The sequence below is a fragment of the Balaenoptera musculus genome, chromosome 4, assembly GCF_009873245.2.
Source record: "Balaenoptera musculus isolate JJ_BM4_2016_0621 chromosome 4, mBalMus1.pri.v3, whole genome shotgun sequence".
In the NCBI taxonomy this organism is placed as follows: Eukaryota; Metazoa; Chordata; class Mammalia; order Artiodactyla; family Balaenopteridae; genus Balaenoptera; species Balaenoptera musculus.
In genome coordinates this window covers 18,111,120-18,135,009 of record NC_045788.1, presented here as the reverse complement: position 1 = coordinate 18,135,009, position 23,890 = coordinate 18,111,120, and the positions used below count along the sequence as shown (strand labels likewise).

General features: G+C 44.2%; 1 protein-coding gene across 8 annotated transcripts in view; it reads right to left on the bottom strand.

The window, feature by feature from the left end:
- The window catches only part of IL20RB (interleukin 20 receptor subunit beta), a 36,978-nt gene extending 16,500 nt beyond the window's left edge, over positions 1-20,478 (bottom strand). For 4 of the 8 annotated variants that reach the window (XM_036851674.1, XM_036851679.1, XM_036851675.1 and 1 more), the window contains exons 1-6: positions 20,196-20,435; positions 8,541-8,667; positions 6,660-6,943; positions 2,741-2,865; positions 2,299-2,406; positions 496-646 (exon numbers count right to left, since the gene is read on the bottom strand). In XM_036851674.1, the coding sequence (XP_036707569.1) occupies positions 496-646; positions 2,299-2,406; positions 2,741-2,865; positions 6,660-6,943; positions 8,541-8,667; positions 20,196-20,268 (868 nt within the window). In that variant the 5' untranslated portion in view covers positions 20,269-20,435. Of the gene's footprint in view, positions 1-495; positions 647-2,298; positions 2,407-2,740; positions 2,866-6,659; positions 6,944-8,540; positions 8,668-9,696; positions 11,394-20,195 lie in introns of those variants that run through there. The other 4 variants (XM_036851676.1, XM_036851678.1, XM_036851682.1 and 1 more) reach the window with 4 other exon arrangements.
- Positions 20,479-23,890: the final 3,412 nt, after the last annotated feature.

Here is a 23,890-nt window from a genome sequence, read left to right as displayed (position 1 = left end):
TGCCAGAATCATGGGATGTGGCATTTTGTTTTATTTCTTTTCACTGCAGGCTTTTAAACCATAAAAAATTCAAGGGAAAAAATTAAGTCAAACAAGAGGATTCTACAGACCTTCCATAAGGCCCCGCCCAGCTGAGCGCGGCCGTGCTACACGGTGCACTACGTCCACACGAGGTCCGACGCTCAGGCCCCGGCTGCCTCACCTGCACCCCCCTCCGATACACAGGCAGCTGCCACCGGGTCAACCAGCCTTGCAACGTCTGGCCTCAGGCCTCGGGAGCTTTCAGGGAAAAGTGTTCTAGACAGCTGCCAAGTGACCCCTGCCCAGCCCCAGGGTGGACTCTCTTCGGGGGGGATTAGAACGCAGAACAATTTCACCACAGGATCCACCCAGCCTGGGGGAGCAGGTCAGGGAAACCGAGGGGATACTCAGAACCAGAGGAAGCAAGCAGCAAGCAACGAGCATCCCCCAGGAGGGGCAGACAGGCGGCCTTACCTTGCACCTTGACACATTCTGTCTGGCTGAAGGCACTGTGCCTCCCGATGGCCTTCACGAACGTCCGGACCTTCACGCAGTGTGCAGCCCCTGGCTCCATGGTTTCCAGGTGCACCGGAATGCCCCCGTGCCTCACCATCTTGACGTGTTCCTTTAGGAAAACAGAAAACGGTTACACTCTGGGGGGAGCAGGACACAAAAGAGGGAGAAGGAGGGAAGGGAAGCTGTAAATATTTCCTTTCCACGATGCATACAGAATGTTCCTCTCATTCATTCATTTATTCATTCATTCATTCTTAAATATTTATTTATTTATTTATTTATTTAGCACCTACTGTGTGCCAGGCACTGGTGTAAGCACTGAACAAAACAGGGACACAGCATTGAACAAAACAAAGTTCCTGCTCTCGTGGAGCTTATGGGGGGTAAGATAGACCATATATAACACACATCAGGTGGTGATGAGGGTTATGAAGAAAAATGAAGCAGGGCAAAGAAGTAGAGAGTGATGAGGAGGCACCAGAACAGTGATTAGGGAAGACCTCTCTGATAGGGTAATATTTGGACAGAGACCTGAAGGTCAGAAATCTGACTGGGGGCTTGGCCTGGCCACTGCTGCCAGGGGGATCAGTGCACAGGAACACTGGAGCCTGCGGGCAGTGCCTCCTCACACTTCCATCCATCCACTGTCTGTCCATCCATCTGCACGGCCCTCCACCCCCACTCACCCCCTGAGGGCTGTGCTCCGCGTCTGAACCTGCAGGGACGTGTCTGGGCCAGGCCCAGGTGGCTCAGGGCACGTGCTCCTCTCCCAGCACCGGCTCTGCACCTCCCGAAGAATCCTAGGGACCTGCGTGCTCCCGGCCAGCCCAGGCCCTGATCAGTGCCCCACACGACTCCCTCCGCCTGGCAATGCCACCTCCTACCACTGGGCCCTGACCCAGCAGGAATAAATGCTGGAAACCATGGCTGTTGCCTGTTCCACCTACACATACCACCTTCCAGGGGAAGCTACCCAGCCCACAGTCCCCGTTGAGTGGCTGGTAGGGCACATGACCTGTCCCTCAGACACTGGCATTAGGTCAGGGGTACCCTTGGCCTGAAAAGGGTCTATCAGAGGCCAGCCAGCAACCGGCGACCCCTAAGCTTGGCCTGATAAGACAAGCAGGACCAGTCAGATTTCCTCTGCTAGGAACTGATCTTGGGGAACTGATACCTGCAGCTAGAAGCAGGGACCAAGGGGAGAGGACATGGTGAGGAGGAGTCAGGCCTGGTAAGGCACAGCCATAGGCATGTGCAGGAAGGAGTGGTGAGGGATCAGGGCCTGCAAGCAAGCTGGGGAGAGGGCCACGGAAAGAGTGCAATAGAGAGGACCCACTGGAGGGAACCAGGGACTCCACAGACGGGGGCCCCTGGGCAAGTGAGTCTGTGCTGCAGCCTGACTCTGGGCCTGCTCTGATCATGGAGTCTGTGAGAGCCCCTTAGAGCACCATATTAACCCTGCGGCAGAGCCTATTTTTCCTTGTGCTGACTCGAGTGGGCCTTGTCACCATTTCAGCTTGGACAGGCCTCCACAGGTCTGCCCAAGCTCCATCCTTTCTGCTGCTGTGGCTACAGGATGCTTGGCCACTCCCTCTGGGAGAGTTGACCTCTCACCCAGCCCAGCCCGCAGCACCCATCCCACAGGGTAGGGCAGCGCCCCATCCAGGCATTCCGGGTGGCCCATTGGCTCAGAATCAGGGTTGTTTATCAGCCAGCTCCTGACTCTCTGCCCCGACTTCTGCACCCTGCCCAGATACACACCCTCGAGAGCCTTGTGCCAGCCTCATATGCTTTTGAAATCATCCAGCTGATCTGGAACACCCTGGTCTGCCGCCTGTAAACAGCAGGGAGAATGGCTGAGAAGGCATGCTGATGAGGGAGAAGAAATGCATTGTAAAGGTGTCATGGATCCAACTATGGCAGAGTTTAGTGCAAGGGGGCAGCCCTCATACTTTAGCAAATGTGGCCTGAGACAGCTCCCAGCCACGGTCTGGGTTGGACCAAGGCAGTCCTTTGAGGAAGAGGCTGCCGGGATTGTCAACCTACACCCATCTCTCCTTTCCCACACTTCACCCAGGCCCGCTCATCCTCAGGCCACCCCAGACAGCAAGCACTGCAGGGGCTGGCTTTCCTCATCCAGTTCTTGGAGGTCTGTGACTGCTTCTCCAAAGTCTAACTCAAAGGCCAAGGGTGAAAGTCTCACCTTGGCACCAGGCTCTCTCTTCCAGTAGGCCACGAAGAACTCAAACTGTGGCCCCAGGTCTTCCAGCTTAATAACCAGGTGGAAACCATCCTTGGTGATCTCCATCCCAGGTGGGGTGAGGATGGCTGTTGGCAAGACAAGGAGAGAATCAAAGCCAGCCCCAGACAGGACTGAGTTTTGTCCAGGGAGACCATGACCAAGCCATCAGTAGAAGCATGTCAGGCTCATGGGAGGGGAGGGGTTTGGATATGGCTTTGCAGTGTGCAGAGGCGTGTACACTGATCCTCTCCTGTACTCAGCAGGTGCTCAATAGACACTTTTTGAATGATGAGCAAATGAAAAACACAAACGACAACAACTTACTACAATTCGCACAGATCAGTTATATATACCGGCTGCTGCTGACTCTCAAACATCAGCAAATCAGCAGCCTGTGGATGGGTTGGCCTCTCTATTCTCAGTCCAAGGATTCTTCAATCTCATATCCTTAATGGGAGATATTGGAAAATCAGAGGGTTTTACAAATTCCAATAATCAGCTCTTGAAATTTACAGCATAAGCACAAGCACCATCCTTCATATTACTGGATCCCAAACAGAGAGGCCAGCAGCCCCCACAGATACTTTCCTATCAGGAGACCAAGAACAGAAGGGCCCACACAGACAGTCTTTAGTCCCTGGTTACTGATGATGGATCCAGGCTTGCCTCTCGGATCCAGACGCTGCAGGACCAGAGGGGCCACCGCAATTGCTGGCCTTGGCTTGGCAAGTTTAGCAGAGTGTGTTCTGGGCTACATCCTCCTGCACTGGGGTCAGTGGACACTCAAAAGAAAGGCAGTTCCTGCAGGGAGTTTTCAGAGAACAAAGTATTTCCTGGCATTTGAAGAGCTGCCTGGAAAAGGAACATGAGGACTTGGAAAGTCAGGGACCAACTGTACAAAACATACCCAGTTCGGAGGCTTCATATGAGCACACAGCACCACTAGAACTGCGTCTGAAACACCTCCAGTAGGGAAAGAGATGTTTGACTCCTCCAGTTTTAAGTTAAACATGATTAGAATTGGATCCCCTGATCTCCATCTAGGTTGAGAATAGAATTAGACAAAATGACCTAATGTCATTTCAGTTCAGAGAATTTTTTGACAAAGTTGGGACAGGAACTTCTGTCCTATGTACTCTACAAACTTATCTCATTTAATCCATCCAGCAAGCTTAAGAAGGTAAATACTGTTCCTATCGTACAGATAATGTAACAGCCTCAGAGAGGTTGAGTGACTTTCCCAGAATCACACAATTAATGGCCAGAATTTGAGTCCATGTCTTTCCACGTTTCTAGACTCTGCTGTGGGGTGTTTTTTAACTCCCAATGAACAGGATGCACATAGATCATTTAAATCAGAATCTAGGCTTGGGACCTGGAGATAAGTGGTTCTAAAGCTCCCCTGTGACATGAATTCATATAACTGAGGTTAAGAACCTCTGCTCTCAACAGGCTTCCCTTTAAGAGTAGGAGATCCTTTTCAAGAGAGCCTTAAAATAAGATTTTTCATGTGTCTGGGGAGAAGTCAGCGTGGCCTTCTTCAAAGGCCGAAGAACAGACGTAATGCCCTTGAGAGTCTCGATTCCATCCCAACTCTGCAGCTAACTTCACCTGCACGGGGACCACACAGGAGCAGCTTCTGGGGCAGGTACAGAGACTCCCTTCCACAGCTTCTCCTGCAGTGGCCCTTTTCCTGTTTATATTGGCCTTCTCAAGCACAAGTTGCTACTGCACACACCCACCCCCATAGCTTTGTAGGCACTCCCTCAATCTCCAAATGCCCCGTGTCTTCCTTTCCAACAGCTGCCAGCCCCCAGCAATGACCTTGGCTGCAGCCCGTGCTTCCAGGAGCCAGAGGGAGGTGGTTCTGGGTGCTGCCCAGGCACGGCAGGCAGACGCAAAGCTGCACTACCCTCCAGCGCCCCTCAGGCTTCCCCAGGGCCTGCAATGGGATCCCACTGCCTCCACCGTATCCTCCCAGTGCCTAGAGAAAGAGACTGGGAAGAGGAGCCCACATTCTGCACCAAAATTCCTATTGGTATCCATTCCAATGGTCCCACTGCTGCCCCCAGCTCTTCCCTCCTTCCTCTGCTCTCTGGCTCTCAGCTCTGGGCATCCCTAGGGTAATTAATATTAATATTTACTAATAGCTGAGTGCTATGATAAGACAGCACCGCCCTGAGACTTTGCACTTTTCATCTCGCCCACAACTATCCAGTGAGGCAAACTGTTGCCCTTCTTACAGATGAGGACTCAAGGGTCTGAGCTGGGATTTCAACCCCCCCTGCCTGACTCTAGAGGGCCAACTTCCCCTTCAAATTCACCTTCCTCAGCCCCTTCCAGCGTGGGCTCCTTCACCTTCTAACCGTCCTAATTTCTACCCAATCTCATATACTCCTCAGTAACCTTTGACTCATTCCATTACTGTAGATGCTGCCCCAAACCTTCCTTTGTCCTCACTGCCAGCAGAGGGTCACCTGCCACACCAAGAAAACAGGTCACTGAAGGCCTTTCCCTTGCCTCTCCTGCATGTCCCAACTGGTCACGTTATCATCCACACCTGCCCTGCCCCTTCCCGCCTCCATTCAACCCTCCAGCTGGCAGCCTCTCCACCATCACCACGGCGCCATGAAGCCACTTTCTCAAGGACCCATTTAGGGGCCTCCTTCAGGCCCAGCAGCAGCTCATCCGCTCTCCCCTCCATGACCCTCTCCCCGCCCAGCACCTACTAGTGCCTTTCTCTCCATCCTCTTTTTAAACCTAAGGTTTCCCAGGAGCCTATCCTGGCTTCTCTTTGTCCTCATGTCTTGTCCCTGGACATCTCACCTGCTCTCAAGCCACTAGCTATTAATTTTGTGTTGTGTGTCTGACATTGACCTGTCTGAGCCCCAGGGCCTGATTTCCAACTGCCAATCAGACATCCGTGGCATGATATCCTATAGGAATCTCAATCTCAAAGAGCCCAAATCCAGCAGCAACTCTTATTCCTCAGACCAGTAGCTCCTCCTGGGTTCTCTTCCTTGGGTGACACTCCCACTAACCCCATCTGGAAGATGGATGCCACCATTATCTCCCCCCACTCTGTCTCCCAGTAACTGGTCCCCAAGCGCTGTCCTTTCTAACTCAGCAATGTCTCTAGAATTTGTCCTCTTCTTCCCATCCCTTCCCCACTTCTGGGACCAGGACCCACCTTGGCTCAGCTGGAGTGTTACAACGCCGTCCTCACTGTTCACCTGCCCTGAAGGCTTGTCCTACTCCAGTTCACTTTTCACACCACAGCCAGAGTGATTGTTCTGTAAGACAGACCTGGCCTAGACCCTCTCTTCTTCTGTGACCCTCCTCTACCGATTTGATCAAGCTTTATGCCAAAGCCCTTCACCATGTGACCAGCTGCTTCCTCACCCCCGGCATCCAGACCCTGCTCCTGCTGTTCCCCACACACACCCTTCTACACACTGGTCATTATTTGCACTCTGCCGTATTTGGTCACCAATCTGGATTCTTCCCTTACTTCTTTCTCAATTATTTTCCAGGTTCTATTGCTATAGAAAATTTATTTATTTCCAAAGGACTGTTTCTGGTCCCTCTGATCATGTATAGACCCTACTGCACGAAGAAGATGCTCACACAGCATCAAAGATGGGGTTAGTGAGGCCCCAGATGGGAGGCAGTGTAAGATTTATGAGGCACTACCAGGGTAGGGAGAGGCCGTCCTAGCCCCATCTCCCCACTTCCAGAGCAGTGTTCCTTCCAGAGACAGGACTGGCTTCCAAAGTCTGTTTCAAAATGAGAGAGAGGGCCTGTGGGAAGCAGCTGGCTTTTTAAAATGGACCGGTTAGGGTTGTTGACGTCCACAGTACTCTGGCTTTGCAAGACTAACCTGATGCTGAAAAGAATCCCGACCGTCTCAGTGAGCATGGTTCCTGAAGGGGAGGTTGCTGGGGGCAGGGGAGTGAGGAGAGAAGAGCCTTACTTGCGTTTCGATTAAAGGGGTGCTTCAGCGTGCTCCAGGCTGAGGTCAGGGAGCCCAGGGTGGCCCTGACCCGGAGGCTGTACGGTACAGTGGCAGTGATGTCATCAGTGATGTCACACTCGGGCCCTTGGGTGGGCGAGCACCAGCTGCTGGGGATCCAGATGTGGCTCATGTACAGACTCTCGTACTCTCTGGCCAAAGAGAGGAGGGGACAGCGTCACACCAGCCCCTTCTACCCAGGCTCAATGATGGTTTCAAGTAACTGTCGCATCCACTGACTTTTTATGGGCCAGGAAAACAAGCATTTGCTCCATACTCCAGTTTCTCCCCTCTCCTCCCTCACCGACCATCCTTTCCTCCTTACTCCTTCTCACCAGACAAGGGAGGCCCAAGCATAAACCCCACTCTGTCCCAGTCTCTCCATCTGCACGCTCACCACCCCAGTCTCAGCCGCTGTCATCCCTTGCCTTGCTGTGTGTCTCCTGACTGATTTTCCTGCTTCCCTTCCTGCCAGTCTTCAAACCATTCATCACTCAGCAGAGCATAACATTTGTCTCCTTAGTGGCTTCCAAAGAGTCTAGAATGGAATCCAAACTCTCTCCCATGGCCTACAAGACTCTCTGGCCTTCTCACTACACCCCTAAACGTGATGCTCCCTCCACACAGGCCTGCTCGCCCCCCCTCCGACAGGCTGTCACGTTCGCTGTGCCTCAAGTGCTCTGCCCCTGCATTCCCATTGGCTGCCTGCTCCTGTCCTTCAGGTATTGGCTGAAATATCACACCCTCAGACAGACCTTCCCCGACCATCTGATAAAAAGCTGCCACAGAGTCAACTCTCTGTTGCATCAGCCTTTTAGCTTCCTCCTAGAGACGATTTCTATCTGAACTTACCTACAGCAATGCTGCCTGATAGAACTTTCCGTGTTGGTGGAAATGTTCTGTATCCATGTTGTTCTATATGGTAGCTACTAGCCGCATGTGGCTATTAAGAACTTGAAATGTGGCTCGTATGACTGGGAAAGACACATTTTAATTTAATTTAATTTAACTTTGATTAATTTAAATTTAAATAGCTGTCTGTGTCTAGTGGCTACCACACTGGACAGTGCAGACCTCGTGTACTTATTTCGTTACCTTTTTACTGTCTCCTCCTCTAAATGTAAGCTCCCTCTGTCCAGAAGCTCTGTCGACTGTACCCGTGAGCCTAAGAGAATGTCTGCACATGTAGCTGTTCAGTTTGTATAAATTGTTAATGAAATATATTGAGCACCTTCTGTGTTCCTGTCACTCCTTGACAGCTCCAAGGGCCTGGACACCTGGAGAAGGGCCAGCTGACCTATAGGATCACAATTTGTTTTGGCTTCTAGGGGCAAGCACACAGTCAGGAAAACTGAGGTCTCCCCCACCCCCAGAGGATCTGAGTCCCCAGTGATTTCTCCACCTCAAGTCAGAGGCAAACTCGTTTCTTCTTAAAATTTTCTTCAGCATTAGACAATTGACTCACTGTTGGAAAGAAGCTTCACCAAAAAGTGTTTATACATGTTTGTGTTCCCAGGGAGTTCACTGTCAAATCCATGGGACAATATCCCTGTTGCTTCAACTCTCTCAGTGCCCATGCAGACAGAGGATGCAGATCATGGGCAATAACCTCTCCCTGGGCTCACAAAGCTTCCTTGAGCTCCGGAATGAAGGTTGTGATTCCTGGAGAGGAATCAACTAATGTCTAAAAGAGAAAAACTGAAGAAAAAAAAAAAAAAAAACACCAAAAAAACAAAAAACAAAACTCACCCTTGGTACTCGACAGAATAGTGTATTATTTCTCCAGGCACAATCACTGGGCCCCACGTCAAGACATGCTTCATGTTGGTTGATTGTACAGAGAGGTTCTGAGGGGCAGGCAGAACAGCCACTCCATCTGGGACCAAGGCAGATAGACAGGCTGACAGGTAAGCTCAGGGGGCTGGCATCGGGGGAAATGCCATAGCTTCAAGTTAGTTTCTAATGAAAAGCCAAACATGCTTAGGAACTAGAAACAACTCTAATGTCACCATACTTGTGTTCATGCTAAATTTTTGCTATCATCATTGTAATTCTGCCTTTGGTGATTGAATGGCATGTTAATATTAATAATAATAATGGCTAATATTATTGAGCACTTACCATGCTTTATCTAGGCCGTGTGCTAGGTTGTCACACGATTATCTCATTTAATCCTCATGACCATACTGGGAGGTAAGGACCATTAGTTTCTCTGTTGTACAAATGAGAAAACTGAAGCACATTATGAACAACCCTTATGTCATGTTGCTCTAGATGCAGGCCTTGACTCTGCCACTTATTATGTGACCTAAAGCAAGTTGCATAAGCGCCCCACCCCTATATGGCAAACCCATACCGGCTCCTGCCAGCTTCTCATCACCACCCTCTCCTGCTACTGCCATCCTCAGGTACCAAAGCAATTCGTTTGTGTCCCCAAGAAGGCCAAACAGGGCGCAGCTGCCATCTGGGAAGTGCAGGCTCAGGTCTGCCGTGGAAGGAGTCCAGTGCAGAAAGGCACCAAGCCAGCTCGGAGGCTCCGCCCCAGGCAGCCTGCAGCCCTCTGAGCCAGCCGGGATTCAAGCACCTGCTCACACAGCTGTGTGCTCAGAGTGTGCACACAGTGGGTCTACAGTTTGCACACAGAATCAAAGAGGCCTGTGAAGCTGAACCTGCCCTCTTAAGGACTTTGCAGCCCCAGGGCTCATCCTTGCATGTAACCCAGGGTGCAGTCTGGATCTTCCACTATGGTCTTCCCCTCCGACTTTCACACACTCTTCTTTCAATGCCCAACACCTGCCTCCCTTTGCTGTTACAGTTGCAGTGATAATATCGACAGCATGGTGTGTGTGAGGCTGGGACCCTCGCCTGGGACTTTTCATCTGTGCGCCTGTCTCCAGATTGGCACCTGCTGTTCGTTATCCAGCGCTGTAACCACGAGAGGATGGGTGCTGCCAGGGACACCCCACCTGGTGCCCTTGCTTCTTCTCTAATGTAGGACCCTGGTGATGCATCCCGATCTCACTCTCAGCATCCACGGCCTGCCCTGTGAAGAAACACCTAGGGTACCCACAAGGGAGGCTTCCTGCCCTCCCCACCTTTAAACTTGTAATCACCCAAGGGATGAAAAGGAAAAGAGCCAGCTGCAGTGAGGTCACATGGGAGGGTGGAGTGTGGTCCTCTCTGACATCCTTCCTCTGGTAAAGTAGACAAAACATTTCCCTAGTCAGATATGTGAAGATTATAAAGCTATGTAAATATAAAGCTCTAATTCATAATTCTAAAACTCTCATAAATGAACTCTCCTGGCCCAGATGATTACACTGGAGAATACTATGAAATAGTTAAAGAGAAATTAACACCAATTTTATACAATCTCTTCAAAAAAATAGACGAGGAAAAAGCACTTTCCAACTAATTTATGAGGCCAGTATTACCCTGATACCAAGATCAGGTAAAGGTAGTATGTATTTAAAAAAACAAAAGACTACAGATCAATATATCTCATGCACTTAAATGCCAAAATCTTCAACAAAATACTAGCAATCCAAATTCAATAATGTATAAAAAGGATTATGCACCATGATCAAGTGGAATTTATTCCAGGTATGCAAGGCTGGTTCAATATTTGAAAATCAATTAATGTAATCCACTGCATGAACAAATTAAAGAAGAAAAATCATACAATCATATCAGTTGACACTGAAAAAGCATTTACAAAATTCAACATCCATTCATGATTTAAAAACAGAAAACAACAACAACAAAAAACCTCTCTTCGAGTCAAGAACATTAGGTAGTTACCTCAATTTGATAATGACCATCTATAAGAAACCTACAGTTAACATCTTATTCAATGGTGAAAGACTGAATTCTTTCCCCCTAAAAGCAAGAACAAGGCAAGGGTGCTCACCCTCATCACTTTTACTCGACATTGTACTAGAAGTTCTAGCAGCTGTAATAAGGCAAACAAAGGAAGTAAAAGGCATTACAGATTGGAAAAGAAGTAATTAATCTCCCCCTATTTGCACGCTACGTAGGAAATCCCACAGAATCTACCAAAAAACCTCCTAAAACTAATAGTGAGTTCAGCAAGTTCATAGGATACAAGATAAACATTAAAAATTAGTTGTACTTTTAAATACTAGAGATGAACACTTATACACAGAAATTTAAAATATTATTTACAATCATTCCCTCCCTCAAAAGAAAAACTCAGGTGTAAATCTAACGAAACATATCTAGGATTTGTATGGGGAAAACTCCACAATGCTGGTGAAAGATTTCAAAGAAAATATAAATAGATGGAGAGACATACTGTGCTCATGAATCGGACAATTTGACATAGTTAAAATGGTAATTCTCCCCAAATTGATATACAGGATTAACGTGATTCCTATCAAAATCCCAGCAAGGTTTTTTGTAGATATATACCAGCTTTTTCCAAAATTTATAAGCAAAGGCAAAGGAACGAGAATAACTGAAACAACTGTGAAAAAGAATAAAGTGAGAGAAATCAATCTACCCAATTTTAAGACTTACAGTAATGAAGATTGTGTGGTATTGACAAAGAAATAGACATATAGATTGATGAAACAATATAGATATCCCAGAAATAGACCCACACAATGCTCAACTGATTTTTGGCAAAGGTACAAAAGCAATTCAATGAAGGAAGGATAGCCTTTTCAACGAATAATATTAGAGCAATTGGATATTTGCAGGCAAATAAAAAACCTCAACCTAAATCTCACACCTTATGCAAAAATTAACTCAAAGTGGACCATAGACTTAATAATGCAAAATATGAAACTCTGAACTTTTAGGAAAAAACATAGGAGAAAATCTTCAGAGCTAGACCGAGATTTCTTAGACTTGACACCAAAAGCAAGATCCATAAAAGGAAACATTTATAAATGGGCATCATCAAACTTAAAATATCTTGCTCTGCAAAAGACCCTGTTAAGAGGATGAAAATACAAGATACAGACTGGGAGAAAGTATTTGCAAACTATATATCACACAAAGGATTCATATCTAGAATATACATACAAAGAATACTCAAAACCCTACAGTAGAAAAGCAAACAATTCAATTAGAAAATGGGCAAAAGACATGAAGAGTCATTTCACCAAAAAGCACATACAGATGGCAAATGAGCACATGAAAAGATGTTCAATATCATTAGCTATTAGGGAAATGCAAATTAAAACTTCCGTGAGATAGCACCACACAGCCATCAGAATGACTAAAAATTTTTAAAGTAACAATACCAGACCCTGGTGAGGATGCAGGGAAAGTCATTCATACATCGCTGGTGGGAATATAAAGTGGTACAGCCACTCTGGAAGATAGTTCAGCAGTTTCTTGTGAAACTAAACTTGTAATTACTATACAGCCCACCAGTTGCACTCTTGGGCATTTATCCCAAAGTAGTAAAAATTTATATCACACAAGATCTGCACAACAATGTCTATAAACAAACTGGAATCAGCCCAGAGGCCCACAGGTGAATGGTTAAACAAATTATGGTATATCCAATAAAAAGGAACAAACTATCACTACATAAAACAATCTGGATGAATCTCTAGGAAATTATGCCAAGTGAAAAAACCCAACCCCCCAAAAGTTACATACTGTATGATTCTATTTTTATAACATTTTGAAATGGCAAAATTTTAGAAATGGAGAACAGATTAATGGTTGCCAGGGGTTAGGAACAGTGGGGAAAGGCACAGTAGGCGGAGGTTCTAAAAAGGCAACAGGAGTATCGTTGTGATACTGGAACTGTTCAGTATCTTGACTGTGGCAATAAATACACAAACCTATTACACACACACACACTCGAACTAGTGCAAGTAAAGCTGGGGAAATCTGAATAAGACAGGTGGATTGTATCAATGATGTCAATATCCTGGTTGTGATATTATACTATTGTTTTGCGAAATACCATTGGGGAAACTGGGCTTTCTGTATTATTTCTTATAACTGCATATAAATCTAGAATTACCTCAACAAAATTTCAGTTAAAAAATACAAACATAGTGTCATCACACCTAAAAAATTAGCATTAATTCTGATTATCTGCATGACAAGATACATTTTAAAAGACCATGATAGGATAAATTCAAACAGGATGAAATGCACCTAGGAGAAAAGTAAAGTTGTAGAATAAGGTGCAGTCAATTAAATCAGTGAGGGACACCTGTTTAGGGTGGGAGACCTAACAATTAGGTCTCCTAATGACCAGGGCACTCATCAAGGCTTTAAGCAACATACTCTGAGGTTGAGTTTCTGGGTATATCTTTCTTCATGAGAGGCACACAGGCAGGACAACAGCAAGAGATGTCCCAAAATTTAGGTGGCTCCATTATGTTATGCAGCAGTTTGCACTTGTGTAACTGTCTTCTCCTACCTGTGAAGTTCCAAATCTAACTCCACTATGGGCAAAATACTCAGTTTCATTCCTGTCTTAAAATGAAAACTACTGCTTCTTTCTGAGCCCTGTAAGCAACATCTTCAATATCTTTATGCCATTTGTATCGTATATTCCAAATTCCTTCTTTGTTTTGTTGTTGTTTATGTAGCACACATACACATTGGGAATGAGATGGAAAATCAGTAATGCCCATGAACTACTGATGCCAGGGGATGTTTAATTGGGTTACATAGAAAGCATGGTGGCCCTACATGAGGAAAGATCCATTTTATGCTAGAACACTAAATAGGGAAGTCTATTTTCAGCTCAGACTCCAAGCTGAAAGTGACTCCTTTCACCTATGAAGTGTTTCATAGGTGAAACCCCTCCAGTTGTTAGACAAGGCTCACTGTGGTCCTGAGAACACAATTCAGTGGAGAAAAAGGAAACTTCGTTATCCACCCACCATTCTCATTAACAAGAAATGTCGTCTACCAGCCTTTCTTCAAGTCTCTGAAGAAACCAGTTAATAGAGACTCTTCCTGATGTGAATGAGCAAATGCAAAAACAAAGAATGCACTCAAGGCGGGAGGGGAGAGTAAGCTTACAGTGTGAACAGGAAAGACATATTGGCCACAGCGAGAAGGGTGCAAAATTGGGAATAATTATTTCCTCAGCCACACTGGTTGAGAATTCGCAACGGAGCTAGACCAAGATATTGGAATATCTTCTGTATAATTGTTTGGCTCCTTGTGAATAGTTATGCTCCCGTTACTGTAGAGAATTGTTCTTGTTCTAGCAGTCTGACTCCAGTATCTCAAGAAGGCCCACTGGGTGGAGCCTCTTGGGTGTTTCCAATAGAGACTTGAGCCAGGTGACTGTGACTATTTAAGATTCTGCTGCTCAGTGTGGCAGAAAGTAGCTAAGCAACATTTTTTGCATAGAGCTGCATTCACAAAGCTGATCCCTCTTTCTTGCGGCCTGTTAGTATTCTATTGCTGCTGTAACAAATTCCCACAAATGTAGTATCTGAAAACAACACGGATTTATTATTTTCCAGTTCCATAGGTCAGAAATCTGATACAGGTCTAACTGGGCTAAAATCAAGGTGTTGGCAGGACCGCAGGCTCCAGGGGAGACTGTTTTCTTGCCATTCCCAGCTGCTGGGGGCCACCCACCTTCTTGTGCATGGCTCCTCCTTCCTCCATCTTTAAAGCCAACAATGGCTGGTTGAGTCCCTTTCATGCTTCAAATTTCTCCTGCCTCTTTTTCTGTCCTCCCATCTCTCTCTCAGTGCATCCAGGAAAGGTTCTCAGCTTTGAAGGACTCATGTGATTAGATTGGGCCCACACTGATAATCCAGGATAATCTCCTAATCTCAAAATCCCATAACATTAATCATATCTTTAAAATCCCTCTTTCCATAAGAGGTAACGTATCCACAGGTTCCAGGAATTAGAACGTGGATGTCTTTGGGGGACCATCATTCTGACTACCCCATGGGGCTTGCACTTCAGGGGATACTGATACCATGAACTGACACGATACCCTAAAATGTCTCCCTCGAATACAGTAAATTATTTCAAAGAGAATCCCCTTGTATGTGACCAGAAGAAGAAAAGAGCAAGGCTGAGCTAGGACATGGCTGCTAAGCAGGTTGCTGGCATCACTCGCTGCCTAAGTAACTAGTGCCCACACCCCAGCTTCAAAAGGTATGCAAACCAATTCATGCCTCAGGAAAGTGATCTACTGCTTCAGGATCTTAAAGTATGGCCTTTGGATCAGCAGCATCACAATACCCAGGAGCTTATTAGAAATGCAGACTCTCAGGCTGCAACCTGTGCCCTACAGAACCAGAATGTGCATTTTAACAAGATCCCCCAGGTAATTCATAAGCATATTAAAGTTTGAGAAGCACTGGTATATAGAGTTCTAATTGTTTTCAACCTTGGCTGCCCATGAGAATCACTGGGGAGGTGGCTTTTTGTGGGTTTTTTTTTTTAAGTTTTATTTTGAAATAATTTCAGACTTACAGAAGAGTTGCAAAAATAGTACAGAGAGCTTCCATATACCCTTCATTCAGCCTTCCAGATGTACATGACCATAGTACAAATATGAAAAGGAAGATATTAACATTGGCCCAATATCAATAATGAAGCCTCAGTATTTATTCGAATTTCACCGATTTTTTCCCCTAAAGTCTTCCTTCCTTCCTTCCTGCCTTCCTTCCTTCCTTCCTTTTTTTTCAGGAACCAATCCAGGATCCCACATTTAGTTGTCATATCTACACTTAGTCTTCTTCAGTCTGTCCTCAATCTTTCCTTGACATTTTTTACGGGTACTGGTCAGTTGTTTTCTAGACTATTTCTCAGTTTTGGTTTGTTTAATGTTTTTTCATGATTTGATTAAGGTTGTGCATTTTTGGCACATACTCACAGGGAATACATGATGTTGCTATGTCTTATTACTGGTGGTGTTAACTTTGACCACTTGGCTAAGGTGGTGTCTTCACTATAAAATGACCATTTTCCCCTTTATAATTAATAAATAACTTAGGGGAGATACTGTGACACTATGCAAATATTCTCTCTCCCCCAACTTTCATCCATTAATTTTTGTGTTTATTGGTGGATGTTACTTGCAACAATCATTGCTGTGATGTTTTAATTGTGATTTTCTATGTGTTAACTGGAATTCTGTAAGAAAGAGCTCTTCCTTCTCCACCATTTGTAATGGAAATTTATTTTATTCTATCGTTATTTATTTTGTTACTCAAATTGTTCCAGCTTTGGCCATTGGGAGCTTTCTTGGGTTTTGTGTCCTTTTGACTTACTCCCATCTCTCACTCTCTTTTTTCATGTTATTTTTATTAATAGACTTTTAATTTTTAGAATAATTTTAGATTTATAGGGAAAAAATGCAGACAGTAAGTACACAGAGTTCCTGTACACCCTTCACTCAGCTTCCCCTAATGCTAACATCTTATATAGTCATGATATATTTGTCAAAACTAAGAAACTAACATTGTACATTACTATTAACTAAACTACAAACTTTGTGTGGATTTTGTCAAATTTTCCACTAATGTCCTTTTCTCATTCCAGGATCTAATCCAGGATACTTGTTGCATTTTGGCCCCCATCCTTTTTTGAGCACTTCCTTCCTTACCACAAGATTCTGCTCCAAACTTCTATTTTCTCTTCCCAGTTATGGAATAAACCACTTCTCTAAGGAGCCCCACCCAGGAAGTTTTGAAAAATCCCAAAGACCAGGCAACACCCTAGATTAGTTAAATCAGACCTCTGGCTGTGAAATCCTGGCATTTGTACTTTTAAAAGCTCTCCAGTTAATTCCAATGTGCACTTGAGATTGAGAACCACTGATCTAGACCTTACTTCAGGTAGCTGAAAAATAGTTAAAACTATGAACGATATATGATATCACTCATATGTGGAATCTAAAATATGACACAAATGAACCTATCTATGAAACAGAAATGGAATCATGCACATAGAGAACAGACTGATGGTTGCCAAGGGGGAGGGGGTTGGGAGAAGGGATGGAGTGGGAGGCTGGGGTTAGCAGATGTAAGCTTTTATGTATAGAATGGATAAACAACAGGTCCTACTGTGTAGCTCAGAGAACTATATTCAATATCATGGGATAAACCATAATGGAAAAGAATATAAAAAAGAATGTATATATATGTATAACTGAATCACTCTGCCATACAGCAGTAATTAACACATTATAAATCAACTATACTTCAATAAAAAAAAAAAAAACTATGAATGATAAATCCCTAAAGACTTAGATGTATTTCCCAGCAGGTTCTTATGTTTCCTGAAGACAGGAAACACTGTTTTGTTCATATCTAACCAGCACCTAACCCAGAACGCAGCACACAGCAGGCGCTCAGAAATACAGAATGAATGAAAACGAAACAGGTGAACCAAGTCTTGGCTCCTTAGTGAAATTAGCCTCGGCCTGATTTTTTCCCCTGAATTCCTATCTCACATTAGACCTTTGTGCCATTCTGAGGTTTATGCCCACCACAAAGTCCCTGGGCACATTTCCCAGGCAGAACCCCTTGCATCTCCTCCCTGGAATCGCCATTCTGGCTTCCCCTCACTGGGTCTGCTGTCAGCTCCCCTCATTTGGGTTCTGTTCTGCCACCTTTACCTCCAACAGCCCTTATAGCAAATGTGTCAGAAAACATAGCAACATCTTCTTTATTCCTTTTGCTTTGTCCCTCTAAACTTTTTCTGACCTGCTTCAATGTCTCAGCTTCTTCTGCAGAGAAGTACAAAGGGCACAGGCTCTGTAGGCAGCAGAACCAGAGTCAAATCCCAGTTCTCCCACTTATTAGATATATACACTTGGGCAAATAGCTGAACCTCTCTGAGTCTCTATTTCCTATTGTATAAAATGGGGGTTATATCACCTACCTTGCAGGATTGATGTGAGATGTCAAGAGAACATTTTTGCTAATCCAGAGCACGGTGTGCGGTCATAAATGGCAGTTGCGATGGTCATTGTTGCTGTTATTATTGCTGTTATTATTACTATTATTATTATTATTATTGGTAGTGGGAATCAGTCTCCTGAATTACACACTATTATTTGAAAGGGACAGGGCAAGGTAAATAAATTCTGTAAAAGAGAGCAAGACCTCTACCCATCTGTCCCAAGGATCTAGAGTAAGTAGTAGAAGTTCATTTAGACATTGCAGAAATCACTGCAGGCTCCTACACAGTCCAGAGTAAATGGTCAAAATTGCATAAAGGCAACCTCAGCTAAAGCAAATAACTGCTGACACCACCATCGGTTTGCATAACCAACAGATGAAAAGTAACATGGGGGTGGGCACACTTACATCTTCAGAGTGCCTTTGTTTGCATAATCTCGTTTGACACCTCCCAGCTGAAAGGTAGCTATTTTGACCATTTTGCAGATGAGGAAACTGAAGTGATAGCGATATATTCACTGAACAAGCAAGTGATAAAAGTCAAAACTCACACACAGGTCTTTCTCACTCTGACATCCTTGTGGCTTCTACCACTGGTGGGTTTTTTTGGTTTTTTTTGGGGGGGTGGGTGGTGGAGGGGGACAGGGATGGTGGTTGTAGTTTTTTGTTTGTTTTTGTTTTTATTTCTGTGTAAGTTTACAGGTGTCTGAAGAGTACTCACCTCCAGGTCTACTTGAAATAGGAGTTTTCAGGTAAAGGCTTAAAAGACTAGACTACCTCATTGAAGAAAATGTCAAATTAAAAAAATGGGTGAAGGGGATCAAAAAAGTATAAATTTCCAGTTATAAAATAAATAAATCATGGGGATGTAATATATAGCATGGTGACTATAGTTACTGTACTGCATATTTGAAAGTTGCTAAGAAAGTAGATCTTAAAAGTCTTCATCACAAGAAGAAAAAATTTGTATGGTGACAGCTGTTAACTAGACTTATTACAGTGACCATTTCACAATACATACAAATATCAAATCATTATGTTGTACACCTGAAACTAATATGTCATATGTCAGTTATACCTTAATTAAAAAAAAAAAATCAGGAAAAATATGCTGGCCTTTCCCCTTCTCATTTGGCCACCCCATCTTCTCCCTTTAGCTTAGTGGAGGAGTGTTTTCCTAACAACTTGTTTGTGCCACCAACTAATCAATCAGTCAAGTAACTAACCAATCAACTAACATGCTGAGCCTATGCTAGGGGCTGTGGGGACGCCAGGAAAGATGCCTAGGCCCTGCCTTCAGGCCAGTGCCGGAAACAGAAATAACCCACTGAAACAGAGTACATGGGGTCAAGGATCAAAGGAGGGAGGTCTGGGAAGGGGCTGCAGGAGCAGGGACCCATCTGGCATGATGATGGGAGGACGGGTTTGGGATGGGGTAAGGACTGGAGAGGGAGCTTCTGAAGGAAAGAACAACAGTAAAGACCAGGAGGAGGAAATGAGGGGGTGATGCGCCAGCTGTGAAGACAGCAGCCGCCTGTGGCCCATACTTGTTTTCAAGGAGTAGTGAGAAATAGGATTGGGGCCTAAATATGGTGTGTCATGAAACAAACAGCAAATTTGCTCATCATGTGCTGAGACATAGAGTTGTGAAGGGTTTTGAGCTACACAGGCATAAATTTGATGTTTAAGTCAGCTCTAAACATTTGCTAATCACCTCGGCACTGATTTGTTACCTGATTTAAACTAACTAGAATAATTAGTTCTCAGTGTTAAAAAAAAGAAAGTACTCAAAAAAAAAGAAAGTACTCAAGACACCCACAGACACTGCAAAGTGCCTAGTACCTTGGTGTATTCAAATTAGAAATTTCTCTTAAATGTTATTTGACAGGAAGAAACATCAAAAGCGAAAGCTGCGATTTCAGAACAATAACATGTAGGTGCAAGCAGCCAGAAATGGAGCAGAGAAAATTATGTAATCTTACTGGCAGGCAAAATGTCCCAAACCAAATACTTTTAAAAATGGTATGGAGTACCTGACTGCTACCTTTTCTGAAGTGACCAGGAGAGAATTCCAATTTTCATAAGTCTTGTACCCAATATTAAGGTTGCAAATTATGTCTTTTTATTCACGTGTATTTTGTTAGAATCTTTACTTAAACCTGTCCGTACAGTGAACATCTCTGAGGCACACACAGAAAGACTGAGATAATAACTATGTTGTGGCTTTTAAAACTAAATAGTAAGATAAATAACAAAATGCATGGATCTCTGCTAACCTTTAAACTATTTGTTCTGATGCTTTATCTTCCTAGATTGTTCTGTGGACATTAAGAGATTTCTAAACAGAATGCAGGCCTTTTCTTTGTGGGGACGGAGGATTAGGAGGTGAGAAACCTTTTCAAAAACAGACATAAGATGTTCTATGCATATATTGCAACCCCAAACCCTGGGAAAGTATTTTTCACCTTCTTAACCTATATTTGAGTCCCAGACTGTAGGCGGTATTCTGATTCATACTTACCCACGAGCAAACAAGGAATCAAGGCGTAGGAAAACCACATGATAAGACTTGTCTCGATTTCTTCTAGAACCATTGTGAGGGTCTCTGTTTGGCAGGCTCAGTTTGACCTGGAACATTGTTTCCTTCCAGAATGAAGCACTCTTTCCATATCAGCCATCCTTGCTTCAGAACGCAGAAGTTGGAGCTGAGTCTGAGTCGCTGTAAAGCCTGAATTGTTCTGGAAAGAGGAGCCAGCCCAGACAGCTCAGGAGAAGCGGGCTGGGCAGCACCCTCCTTTCTGCCCAAACCCAGATGTTGCATCAGGGGGTGTGGCCTAAGAGAGTTCCAGAGAAAAGATAACTCTGGGAAGCTTAAGAATCTGCATGGGGGAGATACCTGGATCATAGGCTCTGCCCTGGGGGACCCTGGTGGTCTCCAGAGGCACCCCTGGCAGTAGCAGGCAAGATTATCTAAACTTCTCATCAAATAGCTGTTCTCTTCCAAGTCTCTCTCCTGTGAGTTCATGCAAGCTAGGTACTGATTAGCTCTTTCTCTACATCTCCACTTCAAAAAAAGTAGAGAAGTTTAAAAAATTTTTTCTAAATATCTTTTATAGAGTCAGGAGGTGAAGAATATATAGCTTCATATTTGCTTGCATATGCAAAAAGAAAACCTGGAAGGAGATAGAGAAACTACCAAGATTGTTTACCTTGGGGCAAAGGGAGTGGGAATTGGGAAGACAGAGGAGAAAAATGGGAACGAGACTCCACTACATTTTGTTTGTTTGGGGATTTTTAAAAAATTGTTTTTATTGTGGTAAAATACACATAACATAAATTTACCATCTTAACCATTTTTAAGTATACAGTTCAGTGGTATCAAATGCATCCAAATTGTTGTACAATCATTACCAACATCTGTCCACGTAACTCTTTTCATCTTGTAAAACTGAAACTCTATATCCATTAAACAGTAACTCCGCCTTCTCCCCTCTCCTGGAAACCACCATTATACTTCTGTCTTTATGGTTTTTACTACTCTAAGTACCTCATATAAGTGGAATCATGCAGTACTTGTCTTTCTGTGACTTGCTTATTTCACTTAGCATAATGTCCTCAAGTTTTGCCCATTTTGTAGTATATGGCAGAATTCCCTTCCTTTCTAGGGCTGAAAAATAGTCCATATACCACATTTTGCTTATCCATTCATCCATTGATGGACACTTGATTTGCTTCCACGTTTTAGCTATCGTGAATATAATGCTGCTCTGAACACAGATGTACTAATATCTCAAGACCCTGCTTTCAATTCTTGTGGGTGCTGTGTTATTTTTTATGTTTTTTGATTACTGAACCATGTGAATGTATTATTGAAAACTTTATTTAAATGTTCTAAATTGGAAGGAAAATCTTATGATAGGGTTTGGCCCCTTAAAATGTCAGATTTTTAAAGACTCTAAACACTCCACATGTGCAAACGCTTCAGTGGAAAGAACATGAATTTTAGAGTGCAACACATTTTGGTTCCAGTGTCAGAATTTATTTGCAATATAACCTTGGGAAAGTTACTTATTTATTCATTCAACAGACATTCACTAAGGGCTTATTATGTACTAGATCCTGGGAATTCGATAGTTCCTGCCCTCAACCAAAACCTAGTGGAGAAAATGGACATGAGAATAATCACAAATCAATACTGAAAATGAAGTGACAGGAATATTCACAAGGGAATAAAGGAGCATTAAAGAGAAACACCTAACCCAGCCTGGGTGATCAGAAAAGACTCCCTGGAGGTGACTTTGGGCTGAGTATTAAATGCTGAAAACAATCAGCCAGCCATAGCGTGTTTAGGAAACCACGAGAAGTTTGATGCAACTGGAGAGCAAGGTTGGAGTCGCAAGAAATGGGGCTCAAAGGCAGACAAAAACAGGACTCAAGAGGGAGCTTTGAATGCCTTGTTGAGGAGCTTAGAGTTTATCCTGAGTCAATGAGGGTCAAAGGAAGGGTTAAAAGCTCAAATATAATCTGTCATTCCCTGCATTTGAGCTTTAAAAAATTTATGACTAGGGTAGAGAAAATCGTGGAAGCGGCCAGACTGGAGGCAGGTGGGCCAGGAGGGAGGGATGTCGGTCAGCCAGTTGAGAGATGTTGGCTTCCACTAGGTTTTCCCATGTCTGTAGAGAAGTGACTAAATTCAAATGATGGAGGTAGAATTGACAGCTCCTAGATGTTGAGTGGATTGGAGGAGGAGGAGGCAAACATTATTTTCAGGTTCTAGGTTTGAATAACTAGGTGGATGACAGCACCTCAACCTAAATAATGTTAAGGAGGGTGGGGTGGGAGCAGGGCAGGCAGGGTTGGGGATGGTACAGAAAAAGGCTGCATGTGTTCAGCTCGATACACTTGACTTTGAGGTGCTCATATGGGCAGGGGGAGTCTCCAATATTCAAATGATCTTTGTCTCAGTTTATGAGTGTCAGGGTATGGCACCACTTCCCCTATGTTCAGCATTTCAATGGTAGCTAAGACCAGGAAGTGGGTGAGAACATTCAGGGAGAGTATGTAGATTAAAGAGATGGGTGGATACGCTCCAGGAGAAGACCTGCATTTAAAGGACCAGCACAAGCAAAATGACATAGGAAGATATAGGGGGAATAAATAGGCCAGAGAGGTGGTCCTGGAACAAACTATGGTCTTGGAAATGATGAGGGATGGAGTGATCACCAAGGGGGGTGCAGAAGAGAGTCACTGAGTAAATTATCAAAAAATGTCTCCTGGATTTACATCACCTAGAAGGTCATTTGTAATCTCAGTAAGAGGAGTTTCAGTGGAGAACTTGGATCAGAAGCTAGATAGTTGTAGGCTGAGGACTGGATGGGAAAAGTAGCGCTCTTTTAATGTGAAGGGGAAGAAAGCAACTCTATGAGCGTCGTTTTTATAAAACAATGATGACTTGCATAATATTTGTGGGAATTAAAGAATGTAGACAAAGCACATTAGCACAGTGCCAGGAACACAGTAGGTCTTCACAAATGCTGTATTAACCATTTGTTATATTAATAATATTAACAATAAATACATTAGGGTTTATTTGCTCTGACTGGCTGGCCCTTTGTGGGCTGCCCATCTTTCACTTTGGCCCCTGGATCAGCAAAGAAAAGCTTCCAGTTGGTGACACCTATTAGAGGGTGGTCATTAAAAGCATGGGCTCTGGAGCCAGACTGGGTTGGCATTGGGGCTCTGCCACTTACTAGTTGTGTTTTTTTCGCCAAGTCTTTTAAACAATGTTTTAATGTCCTCCTCTGTAAATTGGAGACAATTATAATAGTACCTAATTCGTAGGGCTGTTGTGAGGATTATATGAGACGGTACACTTAGAACAGAATCTGGCAAAGTAAGTATACAATAAGTATTCGCTGTTTATCTTTTAACTACACCAAGGTCAAGGACACTTGCTGCATCCTCTCCTTGATCCCTGCACTCTATACACATTTCCATATATTATACGACAGACTTTCAAGGTATTGATAAAATTTGATTCCCAACTTTTCAGATGAGGACACATCTGAAATTTATTTACTGTAGATCCCAGAGCCAGTCAGGGATGGAGACAGGAATTCCAACAGAGATCTACCTAACTCCAAGTTCTTTTCACTCACCTTACTGCCTCCCAATTAGTATCAAAGGAGGGCTCACAATGTGTCTGAGGGACATAAA